General features: G+C 36.0%; 1 protein-coding gene across 3 annotated transcripts in view; it reads left to right on the forward strand.

Annotated features, from left to right (window-relative positions):
• Nucleotides 1-22,869, forward strand: part of TBCK (TBC1 domain containing kinase) — an 87,059-nt gene that overhangs the window by 56,029 nt on the left and 8,161 nt on the right. For 2 of the 3 annotated variants that reach the window (XM_015861429.2, XM_015861430.2), the window contains 3 exons: nucleotides 2,770-2,945; nucleotides 15,554-15,729; nucleotides 18,757-18,916. In XM_015861429.2, the coding sequence (XP_015716915.1) occupies nucleotides 2,770-2,945; nucleotides 15,554-15,729; nucleotides 18,757-18,916 (512 nt within the window). The remainder of the gene's footprint in view (nucleotides 1-2,769; nucleotides 2,946-15,553; nucleotides 15,730-18,756; nucleotides 18,917-22,869) is intronic. The other variant, XM_032444171.1, reaches the window with a different exon arrangement.

The following is a 22,869-nucleotide window of genomic DNA, read 5'->3' on the forward strand; positions in this document are numbered from 1 at the left end:
TTTTTGTAGTATTTGGATTATGCTTTTAAACCCGTACTTAAATTTTTTTTCAGTGCGTATTTCACAGTTAATGACTTCATGTTATGTCATAGATTATAGATTTTCCAGCAGAGTAACTTGTATGAATAAACAAGGACAGCACATGCTTCTTAAACTACAAAGCACACCGCTGCTGGGACCTTAGGAGAGCACAGAGATGCTGTATGCTCATCTCTGTAAGTGAGGAGGCCCTCCCTATTCTTTCTAGATATTTTTGTTTGCTTTGTTCTACCACTTTGAGATTTATTCAGAACCTTCTCTCAAAAGGATGTTCTTCTAAATTGTTTGTGTATGACAAGTAGTCTGGCATCCTGGTGAAGTGCTCTCTATTCATTTGTTCACAGTCCTGATCAAGAGTCCAGGAACTGACTTCATATATTTACACATCTGACTTACTGACAGCATGCTTGATAGTTTGTAAGCTTCTCACTGGTAACTTGAGAACAGGAAAAGTAAGAAAGATTAATACTATGCAGATGCAAATCCTTGGTGTGAAAATAGAAATAATAAGAATCAAGAACATTTAATGGACTGAATCATTTTTCAAATGTTTGTAAGGCCATGGGAAGAAATCAAAATTGAAGTAATGCTGTAGACCCTTATCAGCAAAAGGTAAGGGAAAAGATCTTATCCAGTGAGGCTGGAAAAGACTGCACTGCATTTTCTTTGCTGACAGGAAGTGATCTTTCTTAAACCAAAATTTCAAAGAAAGGTTGAATTCTTGTAAGTTACTCAAGTGTGAAGTTAAATCATTTGTTGGGGCTAATTAAATATTCTGTAAATTATTTACACCACTTTAAAGTCTTCATAAGTTCCACTTGCCTTGTTGAATTCTGGACGTTGATCTTCCCATATTTACACATACCCATACATCTGTATGCATATATAAACATTTTGTTCTCTGTGGAAACTGCAATCCCCTTGTTTTAGTTTTTTGTTTGTTTGTTACTTGTAAACCTATTAAATTGCTGGCAGACTCCAAACTGCTGTTTGGGTTTGGATGGCCTCACAATTTAAAATTCCCTGTTGTTTCATGGAGTTTTATTTTTAGGCATACCACTGTCCACCTGAATTGCTCCTTGGAAGAATTGAGAAGCCACACAGCCAGGAATCACAGAACAGCAGACTCAGAAATCTTTTGATTCATATCTTAAAATAGGGCAGATATCTTTCTTTTAAGGGGAATCTGTTGCTGAATTTTTTTATTTATCAACATGGATTCCTTCTGGAATTCTGGAACTTTGTTTCTAGGGAAAGTTATCTTGGTAGTCTGTGTCAGTTCTGAACTCTGTCAATCTCGGTTCCTACCCTTATCTTTTTCGTAACTTTCTACTGCATGTGAATTTCCTATTCCATTCCCCCCAGTTCTTTGTTTTAAATTTCAGGTATTTGTGGGCCATTATGTCCTTTCACAGCTGAAAGCTTCTCACACTGTTAATTACTGTTCATATTTTTTTTAGTATCTAAATTCTGCATTCAGCTCTCTTATTGCAAAAATATTGAGACAAGGCTGTAGCTCGCTCTAGAATAAAACAGAAAAGCAAGAAGAGTTTTAAAATGATCATGTTTTTGTAAATCATTTTCAGAATGTCAAGAACGTGTGACTGTAATTAGTGTATTCTGAACTCTGGGAGAAATAACCAGTGAACAGTCCCTGCTGTTCTTGAATGAATGTCTAAATCACTTGGCAATTTTCCAGTTGCCACAGTTTTCTTTGGGGAAAAGTACTAAACATCAAAGTTCTTTTACATTGTGTTGAAAATGGAAAATGTAGTAGGATTTCATCACAAAATGAAGAAGTTTTTCATTACTCTGGAGATGCACACTGTCCATTTCTCTCTTCCAATTATTATCCAAGTAGGTAGGGAACCTGATATTTTTATAAGAAAAAATGTTGTACTTTTATTTTTTTTTAAACACAAATATATTGTCTTCAGTGGAAGTAAACGTTACACTAAAGGGCAGTATCCTACCTGAATATGGATAGTTTTTTCAATGGGAAATCAATAGATGACATCATTCATTCCATTTTAAACACAGTAACTAACGTCATCCAACTGGAGTGGTCTGTCTCCGGCTCCAATTTCAGCTCCTTTCTAAACTCCAACCGTCCTTGGAGGTGTTCAAGACCAGGTTTGACGGGGCCCTGGGCAACCTGATCTAGTAAAGGTGTATGTTTGGTGGCCCTGCCAGGCAGGGGGGTTGGAGCTACATGATCCTTGAGGTCCCTTCCAACCCGGGTAATTCTGTGATTCTGTGAAAATTGTCAGGCTTGTAAGAGTCATATATCTGACAAATGGGAGTTGATAAAAAAAATCCTGATTTCTGTACACTACATGAAATATATCTTTGATGTTCTGCATGCATTTATTTTTGAGTCTGTAGTCTACTTTGCAAAGGCATTTAGTGAAGATGCATTACAATGACTGTGCTTCAATTATGTTCTTCTGTTGCACTGTTAATAATTTTCTTAAGCTTCTCTTAAACAGCTTGCTGTGTTATCATTTATACTTGAGCATAAAACTAAAGCTTAAAATGTCTTTTCTGGTTTTTCATAAAAGTTGCTGAGTATTTGACTGGTGAAGTTTTTTTGAAAACTGTGGTTCTTACATGAGAGAGACAACACAGAAGATGGATATGTGTGTGTTTATCTATCAGTGTCATAGCAAGATTACTTGTTTTTACTGATTTTTATTTATTTTAACACTACTTGTTTTTTTCCATGATCAGAGATTGACATTGAGCGTTGTGTTCGTGAGTCAATCAACCTGTTTCGCTGGACGCCAAAGAGTGCAACATACCGGCAATATGCACAGCCTCCTCGACAAGCCAATGAGAGCAATGGCACAAGAAGTTCAATGTCCTGCTTTTCTGTAGATTATCAGGAAGCACCTAGAGGTGACCTGGTAAGTGCCCTAACAAATGGAAGGAGGAAGATGAGTGATGTGGCCTGCCATGAGAAAACCACTTTCCACTCCTACATTAACAAACGCACTAGTGTTTACCTTGTTTAGTGCAAAACTTCATACGTTTCGTGTTTGTTTCTTTGCTGTAGTCCTTATCTACTAGTCTTTTCCTTACACCTATAGCACTCACATAAGAATTGCAATTGATAGTTCATGCATTTATGGGGGGAGAACTGCTGTTGTTGTTCCGTTAAGGTAGTTCAACTCAATACAAGTTTTAGGAGTCTTGTTAGTGCCAATGTTGTCTGTGTATGTTTTTATGAATTTTTATTTTTTTTGCAACATTTCATTGTATGTTTTTTGTCCTTTCTTTAGTTATAGGACAATTTTATTTTCCCTTTACAGTTGTATAGCAAAAGGGCCTTGCAGACTACTAATACGTTCTTGATCTGGACGTTACAACTACTCTAGAGCTGGCTTTCTTCTTCGCTTGCAGTGTGAAGGGGTTTCTTGAAGCCATGTTATCTGTCCTAGGGCTTTCTCAGTTCTTTACTGATTTTCCAGTTCTTTTGATTAAGCAGTAAGGAAATACCTGCCATAGCTTGCTCACAGGTATTTAGATTCTCACTACCAAGCACAAGGGTTTGACACCTTCATCACATACTCTGATGTATTTATCAGGTAATGAGTGGGATTAATCTGTGTCTGATTAATTGTGATGAAAAATCCAGTGCTGTGAATTAACTGCTCTGAAATGTAGTGCTTTATTCTCTGTTTTGTTTTGTTTCTCTGAACAGTAAGTAAAAAGCTTTTTAGTCACACAGGGTATTTTGTTAGTTTTGTTAAACTTTACTGCTTTGAACTTAAACTTCTTTGATGTACCTGCCAGTGAAATATTTCTTTTTGTGCTGGATCTCTGCCTCTCCCCACTCCTCTTCCAGCTCCATGGTATTCTTTGTTACCACAACAGACCACTGCCCCAGTCTACCTGTAGAACTACAAACAGCCTTTGTCTCAGGAGAAAAATAATAAAAAGAACAGTTTCTCACTAAGAACTAGGTCGCTGGAAAGCGATGCAGGCAGCCCTGACAGTTTTTTCCATCTTGATATGCCAGGCTAAAGGTATGGCTTATGTTGTTTTGAGAGGTAGTAGGTGAGTTCTGTCTTGGCAAGGAAAAAATAGTGAATAAGGTTATGTCTTATATAGCTTTTAATATCAGCAAAAATATTATTCTTTCTATTAAGATCTGATATTAGTTTCTTTTGTCAAATACATCATCTGTAAGGTGCTGCTCATTTGAAATGATTTCTTTCCTTCCTTCCAGTCTTCTCTCTTTCCTTGTCAGACTTTTAAATGAATTGAATGTTTTTTGGTTTTATTTAACCTTCTGTGCTCTACAATCCAGATTCATTCATGGATACATTACAAAAGTAGGGGGACAATATCCACAGTATACACTTGCCCTGTCTGTTTTGCCAGTTGCATGAGGTTTGTGTCTTTTGGTCAGTTTTTCCCAGCTTCTCCAAACATAAGCTTTGTATTGTCGCTTATGTCTGAATACTTAAATAGTTCTTATACCTGAGTGTGATATTCTGTCACCTTTTTTGTTCTATACTGCAGTTTTGTTCTTGTTTCTATTACTGCATTTTCTGGAAGTCTTAGCCACAAATCTGGACTCCAAGAACTAGACCTGCAAATGCAGGACAAAAAGAAACTCCAAAGAACTTACGAGATTTAAGAAATAGTAGGTGAGATATAAAGGCAATTGGGAAGAAAAATGAAATGGCACAGGTACTGATGATCGTCATACAGAAATTTCAGCCAGCACCACTGTTGCTGTGTTGTTCTGGCAATGCATGAAGGGGCTTCTGGAAGGAGCTAAGGACTGCAAATTCATAGAATAATTCAGATAGGAGGTCATCTGGTACAAATTCCAGCAGAAAACAGACAAAACACTAAATTTAGGTGCGCTTGCCAAGGGCTTTGTCCTGTCATATCACAAAAACTTCCAAAGAAAGCAATTATGCAGTCTCTTTTTATAGCCTGATCCAATCCCTAACATTCTTAAATGTTAAGGTGTTTTCATCTAGGTGTTAGCTTTTCTTATTGTATGACAAGATAGTAAATAGACTAGTTTACACAGTCCAGTATGTGCTTATGCTCTGTGTGTAAAAGCAAGAGTGAAGGGACTTGGAAGCAGCACAGGGGTGAAAGGGAGAAAGCAGCAATGATCTTCTGAATTGGTAAATAGAGCAGAGATTTGTATCTGTAGCAGAGAAAAACATCCATTGTTTTGGGTCAAGCAAAGCTTCTTCCATTTCCCGAAAGACGTGTTTGGGTCTTTTTTTCTTTTTCCCAATAGTAATTTTATTTTTATCCCAGAAGTGATTTTTGTTTATAATGCTCGTAACTAGGCTCTTCCATCTCATGATTTCCAAGAAAGTAAACTGATGTTTTCACTGTTTCATGGAGAAGAAAAATAAATACCCCAACTTTTATTGCTTTCCCTTTTGTTTCTGCTTTTTGCTTAGCAGAGGAATACTTGTGATTCACTGCAGCATAACCGATGGTTTAACCTCTTGAAGCTTTAGAGATCTACTGTAGTTTGGAATCGTTGGTGTTTTTTTAGCTCATTACTTGGAGGAGTACTCTGTTGTTTATGCAGAAATCTGTGAACATTTTAGCTTTTTTCTGTAGGTAAGAGGAACCTAATATCATGGACACTGGTAAGGGAACAGGTTCAAATATGATGTTCTGGGGTAAAAGTTTTTGCTCTCATTTCTTATACTTTTGTGTCAGATTTGGAGATAAGTTTGTTTATATGAATGTTCTTGTTACTGACATATACTGTTTATGCTCAAAGGTTGTGGGTATTTTGGTTGTGTTTTTGCGTGTTTCTGTTAATCCTGGAACTGTGTGTTTCTTACAGTCGTGTCCTCTACTAGTGTTTGCTGCCTTGGGAAAACTTTTTTTCTACTTGAAAGTCGCGGAGTCTGATTTTAATCTTCAGTACACACCGTAGCCTAAAGGAGTTTCTAAAGCTCCTCTCTGTGTCCTTGCTGGTCACTCTAGCTCTTAAAAAAGTACTTTGCTGTTTCCTCAACTGTTTAGCTGGTTCATGTGGAGCAAGCAGATTGTGCTACATTTATATCCCCAGTTTTATATTCATGGGCCACCTCTGTATTTAAGGATGGGAAGAGCAGGAAATAATTCCTTTAGAAACAAAGTGTTTAGTTAATTTATTTCCAAACACTGTCTCCTACTCATGTACTAGTATTTTGTTTTTAAGCTGCTTCAGTATTTTTCTTAAGTGCTTTTTGGCTACTCAAATATTTGTATATATCTGCATGTTACAGTGCTTTGGTTAGAAATAGCATGAGAAGAATTTGCCCCTGGGTGAACACTCTTCTCCCTGAAACAGCAGCCAGTAAAGCAAACTGTTTTGACTTTTTTTTTTATTATTAGTGCTGCTTAGTTTTCATTTTAGTGACATCTATTTGCAGCTTTGTAAATAGGCTTGGGTGCTCTCCTCCCTCCCGGTCTTGGGTGTTGCTTAATCTTTTGCTCTTTCAGCCAATAAGCCTATTTTTACTGAGATAAAATCTCAAGGAGGAAATAGTTTCAGAGAGGATGAATGTACATCTTAAGTGGATTAGCATGTGTATTTTGAGAAAGATAGAATGTCAAAAATAAGAATTAAAATCCTTTAAATTTATTCCTGAATTTTAATTAGGGGTTACTCAAATTTGTCTTTAATTTCTTCTTGGCCAGTACACTGATGACTTTTTTTTTCTTACTTACCCTAGTGCATTAAACTTGCCTTCATGCCTTAGGAAACCCCAACGTGTTGTTCTTAAACATCAAGGAGTCAGAGACAAATACTGTTTGTCATACAAAAGTTTTCCACTGTGCTTCCATCTTTCTTACAGACGTGTTAGATGTTCACACACTCTCCAGCTACCTGCATACTTCTGCAGGATGCAGTTCCTTTATCTGTCTGTTTCTCAGTTAAAGTGTGGCAGATGAATTCCCAGAAGTCTCCTGGCTGTTACCATTGTGCCTTTTGTCTTTCTTCTACTGCCCATCCTTTTTTCAGGGATGTGAGTTCTTGGTAAAATATTGAGGAATGAAAGCATCGAGCTGGGGAAAAGCTTCTGCATGATTATTGATCTTCAGGTGACATCAGTTCAGTTTTTCCTTTTTGATGAAGCAGAAGGAGAATAACCTTTGTGGAAAGGTGAATTAATGTTTTGATGAAACAGTACAAATAGAAAAGCTGTGGTTTGTATCCATAGTACTATTAAGCATATTTTCCTAAGGTAACTGGATAGGTTCTATAACAGACTTCTTACAGATGGCAATTTGGGCTTATTTGCTATTGCTATTTGCTGTATTTTCCTAAAGCTCAATTGCCTGTCATTTCCTCCAGTATCTGCATAGGATATAGTTGTCCATATAAAGTCTGTTGTCTATGTTTGTATCAAGTCCTTTGTGTGTAATAATTGTTGTGTGCAGTCCATCTCCATCAGAGCAGCACGGTGAGTAGTGTGTATACCAAGACTTGTGTTTCTGTTTGCAGACCAGCAAACATCCAAGTGCAAGGTCTGTGGTGTTCACTATTAAATGCATTCAGGCTCAAAGGTCTTCTATCTGCAATAGCCAGTTCCAGGCTTATATTGTAGACTTTTGCAGCCTTCCTGATTTCCTGCTAATAGCTGAAATAAGGATTTGTGTTCACTTTTGATCTTCAAAATGGCTTTGTTAAAATAACATCTTCTGCAAGAAATATTTAACTAGGCACATGATAATTAACTCATCATATTCTGGAAAATAGTCTTAAGAATTTTCGAAAGCTTCAGAACTTTCTGAATATTTGGTAGCTTTTTGAAGTAGTGGTTTCTTGTTTGTAGTAAAACTTATCAGCCAATGTGAGGAGCAGAAGTGTAAAGAAATTCACTGAAGGAAGTCTTGTAGCACTTCTTTCACTCAAATAAATGTATTTTATTACATTTTAGGACTTTTCCCAATAGGAAATAAGGCATTACATCAATTACTGGTGTAGATAAAGCAAGAAATAGATTGACTTAGGAAATAAGTGACGATAAATGTTAGAGTCTCTAATGAATGATATGGTAGTTTGAGTTCTAATATAAATAGTTATTATTTTAATTGAATGTAAGCTGATTGTAACAAATGTGCTCTATTTTTGTAGCTGAGATGGAATTAAATGAGAATGTTTATAAGAGTATAAATATTATTTAGATGAGACTTTAATAGCTTGTTAGATGCTCGTTTAGATCTTATTCAGATACTGTAAACATATTTGTACAGGAGTTTTGGTCTTAGGAGTCTCCTTGGGATGTGTTTATTGGCTGTGAATATAAATGGTGCACTTGGAGCAGCCAGAGCTCTCTCTGCAAGCCTTAGCCTCAGGTTCTGGATTCACGGATTTCCCATCCCATTCCTCCTCACAAACCTTTGTGATTATACTTGCTTTGAAGTTGAAAGCTGATTGGCTTTGACCTTTTTGACCTCTCACAATTGGGATTCCGTGACTGAGTAACAAAAGGGGGGGGGAAGGGTTTTTTTTTTTAATTTCTTTTTAAGTACACCTGTAAAAATAAAGTAAGTAGTTCTTTCTTTAAATCTTGCGGGCAAGTTCTTTATAGTTCACATCATTATCATGCGATGTTTTTTAAATCATTTCTAGTTTGAAAATTGTTTTAAAATCAAATTTGAGCTTTGGTGACCATTTTAATTGATAAGCAGGAGCTACTGTGTGGCAAATTGAGGAGCATGGCAGCTACTGGTTTGCCACTGGTGGTATAAGTTTGGCTTTGATCCAACTCTGTCTCCTCTTTGGTGCATGACTGTAACTTCCAATAGAGCGTATCCTGTGAGAAGACATTGTTGGAGATGCATGTGATACACTGATAAAGTAGCCTCTGATCAGTCATTATCAAAGTTATTAGGGTATTGAAGAGAAAAGCATGGGAAAATCAGAGTTTACTAAGTTTCTCTGGTGGTGTTACACCTTCCCATCTGTGCTCACCACTCAGTTGATATTGGCAGTTCCTAAAGTGTCACCATGATTTTTATCTGTGCTTCTTTGGCCAGCACTGACGGATGCCAATTTTCTGTACTGATTATTAATGAGTGATCTCTGAGCAGAGTGGTCTGATATGGCTCCATTCTTGATAGTTCTGTCCTGTGTGTGTTTCTTTCCACGTGTGCAGCAGGAGTAAATCCTGGTCCTAGGACTAAGCTTTAGAAAGAAAGAATTCTCCGCTTTGTCTCACTGAAATATAATAGTAAAATATTCCAACTTTTCTTCACTTTTTAATTTATTTTTTTTTTTAGTTCACCTTCTATGCATGGAGAACACTTAGTAGCAGTTACCTCACTGTTTTAATAATTTCTCTGGTAATTATTTATCAGTTTTCTTAACTATGTGATGTAAGATAACATTTAGATTTTCCTCTGAGAAATGACTAAGGAGTCAACTTGTGAGCACATGAGGAAAGTGAAATTTCAGTCCACAGGTGTCCTGAATTTCAAGCTGTCTGTCTGTCTGAAGATGCAACAATCCTTTATTATTATTATTATTCTTTAAACATTTCAGCCCCAATCCTGGTTGTCTCTGAGCGGGAAAGCTACACTGAAAGTCAGCATAAGTAGTTGTTGCTATTTCCTGTGTAATGGTTTTATTTCATATTTCTTTAAAATAATCCTTTTTTTTTTTTTTTTTTTTTTGAGTGCAGCATGTGTTTTTTTGCAGTGAAACATGCTTGTGAATTTATTTTAGGAGAGAAGCAACTCTCAGAATGAACCCACCAAATGTACTAAGTCCATACTTTATGACCAGCTTGGTTCTAAAAAGCTTTGTGCTTTATTCTGCTTCTGATTAGTATACTTAGATACTGCAGAGAGAAATGGTCTGCTTACTATGACTTTCTTGTGTTTGTGTGCTTGTAGCATTAGGAGGCAATTGAGTTTCCCAGAAATATTTGAAGCTGGGTTTTGGAGGAAAAGTAAATTCAAGGACATTGGGTTTTTTTGCACACAAATGTTATGAAATGCACAGGCACAGCTGCATTCTGCCAGTTCCTGAAGCACTAATTTCATCTTGTGCTATGTTCCGTTTACCTTATATCAGTGCTGTGAAAGTTTTGTCTTAGAGCATGCTGCTCTGTAAACAGTGATACCAAAGAAGTATAATAAAAAGGAATTTTCAGAACATGGGGAAGAAGTGTATTATGTGGGAGATAAATGTATTTATATCCATCAAAAGCCTAAGCTTAGGGTTTTGATTTGTTCTTAGTGCACACCTCAGGTTTCGCTCCTACCCTATGTTTTTCTTCTCTAAACATCCTAGTGCTATTCTACCTTGTTCATGCTCATTTAGAAAATAACAGCAACCAAAAAGATTGATTTCTTTTTTTAGTTATTATTTTTTTAATCAAAGTTCCCAGACCCTGAAGTTACAGATGTGATCATACCGTGAGGGAGAAGAAATTCTTCTTCCGTTTGCAGTTTGCATTGAGGTGTGATACTAAATTCCTGTTGTTTTTGTTTTCGAAAAGGATAGGGGTACCTCTGGCAGCTAGTGTTCTTTAGAGTCTGTAACTTGTTTTTCTACAAAATATTACAATTTCTTGTCAAAGAGACAGTATCTATCAAGAGAAAAATGTAAGCACTGATAGAAACTGAGGAAGGCATGCAAGATTGTTCTTGTTCCTTCTAGTTTTATGTCGTATTAAGTACCTTGTGGGTGTTCTCAAGCACAGCTGGATTATGGCTGTAATTTAAGTTGGTTTCCTGTAGTGGTGAGAAGTATTTACCTGTTTTATCACATCAGAGACAGTAACGAAGGAGACCTTGCAGCATGCCTGTCTGGCTGCATGCAGGGAATAATTTCATCTTTCTGCTCTGCTGACTCAGTTGATTGACTCAATTATATTATTCAAGGGAGATAGAGTGAAGTTTCCTTGGTAATTAGCTACTTGGCAAGCAGAGGTCACTTAGTTTTTTGTAGACTGCTTATAGTTATGTAATAAGATTTGGAAGATATTGATGAATGATGACAAGCCAAGCATTGCTGTTTGTTCCCTTCCCTAATCTTCCCTAGCCACTGTTCTCACCTCTCTGCAGCATCAGGCCACACAGAGAGGGATGGGAGATGTGAAAGAGGCCATGCTCCAAGGTGGATCAGGTCTGCCTATAAAATGTTCTTGTGGTGCAGGATCAGCTGCAGAGCAACCCTGCTGGAAGCATGGGTCTGGGTGTTTCTTCAGTCTCTGATAAAAAGCGCAGGATCTGGAGCTGGGAACTCTGCGAGAGGGAGAGGACGAGTACAGGATCAGGGCAGACATAGCTAATGGGAATGGGGGGAGATGGGTAGCGCAGAGAAGGTGGGATACCAATGTACTGACCTGGAAATCTGCAGAGCTGAGTATGATGGCAAGGGGGGAGAGTCTGAGGCATAACAGTAAGTATCTTAGTGAGGCTGCATAGAAAACAATAGCCCTATAGTGCATGAAAAATTTTAGTAAACGTTTCCTAGTAGCTGTAAGTTTATATGTTCCTTCCTTTTAAGTATTCCTGACTGAAAATTTAAAACAAACAAGCAAAAAACCTTTGAGACCTTATTCTTTGATTCCATGTTAACAGTGGTCATAAAAATGTTGTTTTGGGGGGTGAGAGCTTGAGACTGCATATGTGAACCTTGTTTATTTGTTATTATTAGACTACTTTTTGCCTATGTAGGCTTCTTTGTGTCAGTAGTAGTTGATTTATGCATTATTCTTTCTGTGTGGTTGCAGGAGCAAAATACTTTTCACTATCAAAGCTGTTATTCTGTTTGTTTATAAGGAAACAACAAAAAATAAATCCAGCAAAAATAAATGTACAAAGTACAATGATTTTGGGGATTCGGTACTGCCTTTATCTACTCATTTATCAAGGATAAAAAGAAAAACAATTGCATGGGAAATTCTAAGTGGAAACACTGGGAGAGAGTGTTTTCAGTCATGAAATTGTTCCGGGTGATGGTTAGATGGCTAAAATTCAGAGTGTTCTTGCTTGATCTTGATTGATTGCCTTTTCAGATACATTGTCTGTCAGGAAAACTGCTTTTGATTTAAAACATGGTAGCAATGGCTTGGCCTACTTGGCAAGGCAGCTACAAATCTGCATGAAATGTCAATTCTTGCTTTTTCTTCCTCTTCTTTCTACCTGTTTTCATCTGACTGCTATGTTTCAGTTTGTATAAAACAGTGCTACTCTGTAGGAATATGTTTACCCCGATGCTTCTTTGGGAACATGACCTTGAATGCTGCATTTAGATGGAATAGCAATACAAAAGCTTTCTTACATTACCGGTACTTCAACGAAAAGCAATATATTTGCTAGAAACTGATGTGACCCTTGATTCTAAGTTGCATCTTTTTGTGGTTGCTGTGTGAATCTGCTTTTTTTTTTTTTTTCTTTTCTGGTTTTGTTTGATCGATTCTTCACATATCTTCCAAAACTCTTTTCTTCTAAGCTGGTTTTAAAATGCTATTTCTTTCTTATTCCTGGTTATACATTAATGAATTTATTTCAGAAACAAAACAGTATATTCCAAAAGAAGGGAATGACATTGTCTGTGAAGAGTGTTTCTTCTTGTAGGACTCTAAGAAAAAAGTGTTTTACTTGAACCCTAGCTTTTTAATTATATTGACTTTCAGGCTGACGTTCCTTATGTATTAATTTTGTTGCAGTAAATTATGCCAACTTCAAAGACAAAAGCTGGGGAGCCCTGCTTCTACTTAGATAAAGCTATCCTTTATGTGGATAAAAAGTTACTTTATAGCTTCTGTGTTTATCAGATGGGACTGTTAAGTTCAGGTTCAGCAGAACTATAGAAACTTGCTTATTTTCTCAGCAATGTATATCTTCATTTAATAGCAAGGATGAAATGCCTGTAAGAGATTACTGCTAATGGAAAAGTAGATCGGGGTTATGATTGCACTAGCCACATGTTCTGAAGTGCTTTTATCTTTCGGAAGCTTGACTTCTAACTTGAGAATGCTTAAGCGGCTTTGATTCTAATATTAAAAAGAAGAAAAAAAAATCAAAATTCTTAATGACTGTTTCTTGTTATTAGGAGCAGTAAAGGGATATGGCTTAGCAATTCCCAGACGTATTTTAAAATTAGCAGGGTAAGAAGAATAATTTCTTTACTCTTAAAGTACTTAAGATGCTGTCGGAGAAACTTCTGGGAGGTAACTAGACCTTAAGCTTCAGTACAAGTATTTATATTTGCTATAGTATGGTGGTGATTAAGCAGTCTTCTCTGATGAACAGCTTCTTATATCTGATTAGTCTAAATTAATATTCACCATTGAAGTTAGTAAATGCTAAAATAAATCTATTTGTGAATGTCAGCTGACTTCTCTTGCACCTTTTCTTAAATGATTGGCTGGCCTAATGTGAGGAGAGTGATTGCTGAGGTGTGGAAAACAACTTAAACAGGTAAAGAGCAGGGGAGGTGTTAAAGGTACAGAATGATCTGTGAGATTTGGATTGTTAGGGGCTGTGATAGCCTGAAGTCTAAACTCAAGTCCAGTGCATAATTGCAAGTCTGTTTACCAGGATGGTGATGTGCAGATGAGACATGAGGATGGTCTGGCAGAAGGATTGATGTATTGGTGTTAGCCATGTTTAGCTCGAGCCGACTGACAAGTCATCAGAGAAATTCTGTAAGGAAAATATCTGATGTGAAATATAGTTATTATCAGAGACCTCAAGGAAAGTCAATTCATTTGAAGTCATTCTCAAATGTGATTAGGAAATACGATCTTACACATGCATTCATGTATTTCACTTTGCAATTTGAAGGAAAGAAATCAATCTGATAAAACAGCTGTTACAGGATAGAATTTTGGCAATTTTATTTCCCATAAGCCTGTTGATTAGCTTTAGTTTCCAGCTTTGCTTAAAGCTTGTATAGAGATTTTGTATCACAAATTTGTCATTATAGACAGAGCTGGATATGCTAGGTCAGAAGGATGGAAAAGGGGGAAAAAAAGAAAAAAGAAAATGAAATTTGGGCAAATGTGGTTGTAAGATTCACAGCTGAATGTTTCTCCTTGTTTTCAACATAGTTAATGGGGGGGGAAGCTTGTCCTGGTAATTAAAAACCAATTAATGGGTAGATAGTGTCTGCCTGTGGAATGCTTCTTGTAGCTTTATACTTGATAGACAAGGGAAGACTGATTTTTTTATATTAGTATAGGCTAATTTTGACCATTTTGTTTTCTGCTGTAAAATTAATGCTATCTTTGCTAATTTATTCCTCCCTGTGGTGTTCATCTCATATGCACAATAATAATTGTATAAATAAAAGTAGGAAGTGGTTGCATTACTAGAGTCGTCACAGAATTGCAGAATGTTAAAGGTTGGAAGGTACCTTTGGAGATCATCCAATTCCAAACCCCCTGATGATGCAGCTTTCCAAGATATGGACTACTGAATTCATTTGACAGGTCTGAATTTTGTCAGGAGTATTTGACTTTGAGCTTTGACTACCTCATCGTTGCCTTCCTGTACTTGAAGGGAGCATATAAACAGGAGGTGGAATGGCCATTTATGAGGGTGGATAGTAATAGGATAAGGAGGAATGGCTTTAAACTGAGATGGGGAGGTTTAGGTTAGATGTTAGGAGGAAGTTTTTCACACAAAGGTTGGTGACGCTCTGGAACAGGTTGTCCAAGGAGACTGTGGATGCCCCATCCCTGGAGGCATTGAAGGACAGGCTGGCTGTGGCTCTGGGAAGCCTGGTCTAATGGTTGTCAACCCTGCACATAGCAAGGGGGTTGAAATTAGATGGTCATTGTGGTCATTTTCAACTCAGGTCATTCTATGATTCATAATAAAATGGTTGTCCTTTTTATTAATGTCTTCTTCTACAAGAATAAGTTATCAGCACAGTCTGAAGGTATTTCAGACGAGGCTCCCTATAACAATTCCTAGCTATTCTGTTTGCTCATGTGAAGATAGAAGAATTCACTATTAGCAGCTGAAGCCTTAGTCATAAACAACTTTTGCCTCTGTTTGACCTCCTGTAAAATAGGAGCTTTTAAAGGTTGCACAGGACAAACCAGTCTTGTAAGATGACTATGCTCTAAGGGTATCTTTGATGTATATAACTTAAAGTAAGTTGACTTCCATTATGTTTTTTTGTATGTATATCCAACCTGTTAACTCTCTATCTGCTGAATTAAATCATAATCTCTAAAATGATCTAAAATTTACCTGTGATTTTTCATATTGAGACAACAGTACTAACAGAAAATAAAATATTGCTGACAAAGGCTATAAATCAGTGTTCATTAACTATTTAACACCATTGTGTATGCTGACGTATATTTAATTACACAATATGTGAAAGTTTTCAAAAATAGGCACTTTTAGCAGTTACTTAATATTGTAGTGACTTAGGAAGGAGGAGATTTTATTTCCATCTACCTGAGCTGTCATAATTTGAGGCTGTCAAATAACTAGAAGTTGCAATGAATGCTGTGTCTTTAACTCTATCATCTTTATATTACTTCTTTTTTTTAAGTCTAGGGATTCTATCAAGTTGGATGACCTGAAGGCAGAGGTGTCACCACGGATTTCAGCGGAAGATCTGATTGATCTTTGTGAATTGACAGGACCAAGTCATTCCAAAACACCTATAAAGAAAACAAAGTCTAGCAAGCCAAAGTTGCTAGTGGTGGACATCCGTAACAGTGAAGAGTATCCTTCAAATCAAAGTGTTAACCTTGCCCAATTATGCTTGTATCAGTTACTTTCTCTGCAGGAATGTGATAACAGAAGAGTTAAAAAGGAAAAAAGGAAAAAAAAAAAAAAAAAAAAGTGTCCAGTACAGTAAAAGAACTGAAGGCATTTTGTTGTTGTTGTTTTAGCATAGAGAGTACTGGCTTGCAAAGGAAATCACAGATATGTTCTTACTTTCACACAAGAAGCTGTGATTGTAATGAAACCACTTTGTAGTAACAGCATAAGTGCTTGAATGCAGCTTGCTTTCGGTTTTTCACGATAGATGTTTCTAGCACACCTTCCCCAGGATTTTGGAATATTTTATCGGACTAGTACTTTGAAAATGTGGGACACTTCCCAGATAAGTGGAAGGAAATGGAGAACTGTCAAAAGCTTGCGTGCTTTGACAGTCCCTCAGTGGAAGAATCAGTTCCTACAGCCTTCTCATACAGTCAGGTAATGCAGCCTGACTGTCTTAACATAAGGCATCTTGTTTGCTTATAATTTAAAAAAAAAAATACTGTAAGGTGTCTCAAAGCTGTGTTTGTATCAGAGGTGCTACTTTGTCTACACCTTACTCTTTTTTTCTTTTTTTTTTTTTTCTTTTCCAATTACATAATCTTTGCCTGCATAGTGTCACTTACTTCTACAGCCCAGCTTTCTATATGACAGTTTGTAATGAGCAGGCAATGTTTAATTACAAAAAAAAAATTTTTTTAAAAATGAGGAATTTTGTCCATCTTCTGCTTCCAAAGAAAGCAAGACTGTTCCTGTTATTTAAGTCTGGCTTGTTCTTAAAAATCTCCAGTTACAGACATTCAGCAGGCCCTCAGTAACATTAAAAAAAATCTTCCTCTGTCTGGTCTGATTCTAGTTAGAGACTTCACGTGTATGAGAAAAGAGTGAATTCTAATCAAGGTAATATATATTCAAGAGTTATTTGCTTCCACAGTTTTCAAAAAGTATAGTTGCTGTTAAGGCACTTCACTTGATCACGTTATTTCCCTTTAGTGGTGGATTGATGCTAGACATTTGAGATAAAATGGATCATAAACATGTAAATAACTCCATTATTCTTAATGTTTCAGCATTGTGTAGGTTGTTGAAGTACCATTTTTATTTACAATTTTATATCCTCAAAAGTATTTTTCTCAAATATTTTAGCAATGTTTATGACAAAGTATGGTGAATTGAAAAACAAGTATTTTACTATGTACATAGAAATAAATTTATTATATATGTAGTACAGAGATAGTAAAGCATTAATTAGATAACTAGCTGAAGATAAATTTTTGTAATTTTATTGTTTGCCGTACTTAAACTTGTTCTGTGCTCTTGTATACAAATTAGTCGAAGAAATACAAAACAATGGTATTTTTTCCTTTTTGTTGCATCTCTTTATTTCCTATCTCAGTAAAAATTTCCTGTTAAGTAGAGATTCATTTACCTGACTAGTCTGACTCTGCTTTCTAGAATCCTGTCTAATTTTTCTCCTGGAATTAGGCTGTTGAAAATGTAGTCCACTTTTCTTGAGGCTCTGTTCTAAAATAAGATTTTTTTCATCAAGAGATGATAATTTTTAAATTCCAGTTAAAAAGAGAAGGCCCTGGATTTAAATGATCTACAAGTTTATTACTACTGTATGAAAAAGCTTTGATGCTACTGGTTTAAATAATTTCTGATTGCAGCATTGTGTTTTTAATTATTTAAGCTGCTTACTAGAAATTATCAAAGACAAAGCAGGTAGGGAGCAAGTAATCAAAAATGCTTAGACTATAATAATTGTACTATCATCTGTGTACAGGAATGGATTTATGTATATTACAACCAAGATCAAAGGCAAGGTGCTTGCTTAAGTATTTCTGTAGCTTTCCTAATAGCTTGATTATAGGTCTTACTCTACTATTGTACAAATCCTATTCTGCTCTTGTGGAGTAGATTCAAAATTTCAATTACTTGAGAATCATTTGACTGCTGCAAAGTGGTTTTATGAGGCACTTTTTCATATTAAAAGCCTTTATCAGACTTGTTCTTTATATTTTGTGAGTGAGTAGACATGCTGGAGGAAGAACCTCTGTAGCTCCAGCAGTAGATTGTAATCACTGTGGCTATTTTCCAGTGTGCTTGCATTTTATGGTAGAGTTCGGTCAATGCAGAAGACAGGCCTACTTTCTTCTTCCTTTAACCCTGAGTGGGCTTGAATCTTCCTGGAATTAGGGAATGTCATTTTCAGAATGTCAGCCTGGTTAGTAATAAAATTACCCCGCAAATGGTTTATCTTGTATGTCATATGCGGAATAAACCATAAAGTAAATAGAGAGCTATTAAAATGTCAGTAATTCAGGATTACATAGGAAACTGTAGGTATAATGTGTTCATATTCTGTTTAAATGACCATCATTTCAGAACTTTTACCCTGGTTAGTAGGCATGAGAATGGCTTCAGTCTTAGTGGGACTGCAGGTAAATATAAACAGATGTTTTTGTTTGGGAATCTGAGTGCCCATTTATTAGAATTTCAGTTTGGAATCAGAATTGTAAGGGGTTTGGGAGAAGTTGGCAGGAGGTTTTAAGAAAATTTCCCAATAATCCTTATTTAGTTTTGGTTTACACTGTAAGTACTGTTGCATAAAATTCCTTTGTAAGAGATGCTCCAGCTGCTCACTGGTATTTGATTCCTGGGGTCAGAATAGAGCTGGTTTGAAGTAAAATTCCGTGAAATGTACATATTCGGGAAATTGGGTCTGGAGCATGGTTTCATTTATAAGCTCTTTTTTTATAGCACCTATGAAACAAACTCTTAATTCTCTCCATTTTTCTGTGTCATTTCAGACATTGTTTTCTCTCTATATAAGTGGTAATTGAAGTCTATCAAAATATGCTAATGCTAAAGACCAGCATTGGTGTATCTTATCTGCCAGGATGAAGAGCATGTTCATTCTGCAGATGTGTGTGTACAGCACTTCTCTCTGCCTTGCACATATCCTTAACTGTTTTTCTTAAGCTTTAACCGTGGCCACATCTCTGGCAGCATCAACGTCCCATTTGCATCAGCGTTTACTGCAGAAGGAGATCTCATCCAGTGCCCAGCAACTGCCACACTTCAGAGCTTTAAAGGAAGAGTTGTAGTGATTGTAGGAAATGCAGTGAAGAACACAGCTGCTGTAAGTCTGTAGATAGAGTGGATATAACATATATGTTTATATATAGAAATACATCACAAGAATGAATGCATACAGTAGCAGTAAATAATACGTTCTGAGTAATTTATTTATTAGTAACTTTGGGTGGGTGTCAGTACAGGATCTGGGGGAATTTTGGGTTCGTTTCTACTTATGAGCAATAACATTTGAAGTAACCAACATCTGAGAGAGTCAACATTTTTAAATGAATCATTTAACATTTTTTCACCTTTAAAATCTTTATATTGATGGGTTATGAAGGCAAAATCGGAACTTCCAAAGTCTGTCAGTAAGATCTATTTTTCAAAAATCACTTAACAGTTGCTTTTTGCAGTGATATTAAGTGTATACAAGGCAAGTAGGGAACAGCATGCGTGATATGAAGTCCAAGGGAAACAGGACATAGTTCATATTACTCCAAGAAAGAAACAGTGTGTTGGTTAGTTGTATTTTATTATTCAGAGTAAGTAGTTCTGCTCAGTTTAGAGAAGAATGATTATTACATGTAACTTCCATATGTAAGTTTGGGTAGATGGGGAGAATATTCAGATGTGCTTATCCATTTCTGTAATTAATGGTGTTGTGAACCAGCAGAAAACCAAGTAGAATTATTACTTCTGCTGATCTTCATCTCAGGAAAAAGGGATACTTTCTTTTTATTCAACTGTGGGCTTTAGGTATAGTATACATTTTGTTCGACCCAGTCTGTTTTCATTAACCTATGTTTTGTGAGTTAGAAAATAGACTACTGTTTGTCCTATCTTCCTATCTTAAACTGTAGCAGAAGTAGTGTGAGACAGAACCTAAAGCACACTGAATTGTTTCAGCCAGTGAGTCTGGGTTTCTGCGTTGGATCTGGATGAATCCATGATAAATATTTCACATGAAGTCAATTTGAAAAATTACTGTTGCTCACTAAATGTTGAATGCATATATTCCTCCTTAAAGGAATAAATACAAAATGCGTAAAATGTCGTGTGCCAAATGGAGATGATTTAATGGATGCTTGACACATTTGATGGTGGGTTAAGCAGCAGCTTTCAGTAATTACATTTTGAGTTAGTGAACATACTAATTTATCTCAGTAACAGTCTTAGCATTCACTAAGCTCTTGAGGAATAGGAACAGGAAAGATGAACTACTTTGGTATTCAGTAATGAGTGTCTTTATGGGAGACAGCCCACTTACTAGCAAGTCATTTTCTCAGGGTTGTTTTCCAGGACTGATCTGTCTAAAACAGAAGGAAGAAAAAATGAGTATCTGTAGGCAAGGAGAGATAGGCTTTACAGTATGGTTGTGGGTTACACCATACCTAAGGGAAATTTAGATCTACTTATAATGTAATGACAGTTTTCATGCAAACTTGTATTTTTCGCAGCTTTTAAATGTTTCATTAGGAGGAGAATTAAATGTTTCCTTTGCTGTGCTGCTGTAGAAAGCCTACTGTGTTTAGTGAGTCCAAGCACTTCAGCCATGTTAAGAGGATGTTGCATTATCCTTAGACCCAACTTGCTAGACTTGAGACAGTGGAAGAAGTGTGTATGTTTACATGCAGCTATGAATATTACAGCTTTTCTTAAGAAAAGTAATAACCTTTTTGAAGTTGCGTTATGTAATCTTATAGTATGAAAAATTGCAGAAGCAAGTGTGTGGGAACAGAAACAATGTTTCAAAGAAATGTAAGATGTTTGACTTTAAAAGTTTCTTTTCTAAATAGTTATGTATCTCAAACTGGAAAGAAATTTGCCACAGATTGTACCCTCCTCTACAAAGGAGTTTATTTTGGCTTTTAAGAAGTGTTGACTGGTATTTAAACCATTAAAAGCATGGAAACTGGCTCTGTTAGTTGTGTTACTTAAATTTATGCAGTTCTGTGAGGATAAGTATAGGAAATAAATGTTGATCATTTATGAGGTTATTTGTAATTAGGAGATTAAATCTTTCAGTAGCATTTTGTATTAGTAACCTGGCATCATTTCAGTAACTAAAAAATTGGCTGTCCTGAATGGACTTGCAGAAAACTCATTTTTGCCCTTTTCACACTTTTTTTTTTTTTTTCCTGTTTCTGCCTTATGTGTTTGATTTGGTGCCAGATGATAAAACATTTAAATATGAAAGAAAAGGCTCTTTAAAACTCAATAGGCAGCAGGTGAAAAGCAAAAACTCCATAGTGGTCCAGTTCCAGGAGGAGACAATGAAGCCAGCAGTGCTGCAAACATCATTCTAGCTCTGGCTTTAGTTGAACACTTCCTTTAAAAGAATTAAAACAGGGTAAATTCTACTTGTTCAGCCATTAAAAGGTGTAAAAGCTAAGTTAATGGATTGGTTGATGAACCAGAGCCTTGCCGATCCACACAAACGTTATACTAGAATTAACAGGCCAGATTCTGCTGTGATTTTTAACATATATATGAAGTGGCAGCATCTCTAAAGTGAATCAAATTCTCCCTTCACACATCCACAGAAATACAATTGCCTTGACATTTCCAGTTCAGGCAAAGGATCATCACAATTGGGAGTAAAATGGTCTACGTGCTCTAGAGCTGGTTCTTTTTTTTTTCACATGTTGCAAATAGCATTTTGGTGCTCATTAATCCATGTCTCCTGGTTTTTGTAATTTTTGTAATATATGATAGCAGATATGGAAGAATTTGGTTTTTTGGGAGGAAAGGTGACATTAGTTCTTCATTTCCCATTCTTCAAGAAACTTTGAGGTGTTATTTTATGTGCTTCCATTTCCAGCTTTGTCGATAGTACTGTGAACTTGACTGAAACTAGAATAGGAAAAATAGTTTATCTAGCATTAAATCATGTTCCAACAGCTCAGTTTTAACACTGACCAGCTGTATCATGTGTGTTGTGATTAATATACATTTGTGTTTTCATTCAAATGATATAACAGAATAAAAGGTATAGGACTCCAATATTTCTAATAAGTAGAAACTCATTTATTTTGTACTTTACAGAAAAAAACCTGTGAGTCAAAACTTAATAAATAAATCTGTATGTCAAGGTTAAAAAAACATAGATAAGTAAATCTAAATTGGGATGTTTTCATTCCTGAATGTTATCTTTTTTTAAAAAAAAATCTGGCTAAGTTATGTTGCTATAAATACATTGTCTAGACAATTTCTACTAGTAACTAAGGCAGGGTTATAGTTCTGATTGTGTCACAAAGTAGCTAATAATTAAAATATATAAGTTATCTCTAAGGCAAAGATAAGCAGTTGTGATTTTCTGTGAGATCTTTCTGACCTTATTCAAGGCAAGAGAGAAAGGGTCAAGTTCAAGATTCTTTTTGTGTAACACATCCTAATCTGAGAAACGCCAACTAGTTTTTTCTGTGTTGGAGTTTCTCTAAATGTAGATGTTAATCTATGAACATCAAATCTTTTCTCTTGCTAACGTATTTGAGATTATAATAGAAAGTGTTTGCTTTATGGTATGGGGAGACTGAAATAGAAAATGGCTTTGTTGTTTTTTTCCTTAACTTTCATATATAATTTAACAATGAATGTAAACTGGAAATGATGTTTTAAGAAAAAATAGTCTGGAAAATGTAAAACTAAAAAGTCTTCACACGTGTGAAAAGCAAGTTCTTGCATGCTCAAGCTGATTTCTTGTTGCAAACCTGTCTTAGAAGAAAAAAAAAAAAAAGATGGATGGCTGCTAAATGTCATTGGTTGGTCTGAAGATTCGGTATTGCATTGAGTACTCGAGGACAGATGCGTACATGCTTATAAGGGCAGATAGGTTTCTTTAGAAGTACCTAATGAAACTTCCAGAGTGAAAGAAAGCAGAAATCATCAATTAACTTTTTGAGTTATTTTAACTATATGTCTTTTACATTCTTAATCTCCTCGTAGATGTTACTTTGCAGAAAAGTGATCGTGGAGATAGATGGGTTTCTGTTGATTCTTGGAATGGCTCTTCCA

The sequence above is a fragment of the Coturnix japonica genome, chromosome 4 (genome assembly GCF_001577835.2).
Source record: "Coturnix japonica isolate 7356 chromosome 4, Coturnix japonica 2.1, whole genome shotgun sequence".
NCBI classification, from domain to species: domain Eukaryota; kingdom Metazoa; phylum Chordata; class Aves; order Galliformes; family Phasianidae; genus Coturnix; species Coturnix japonica.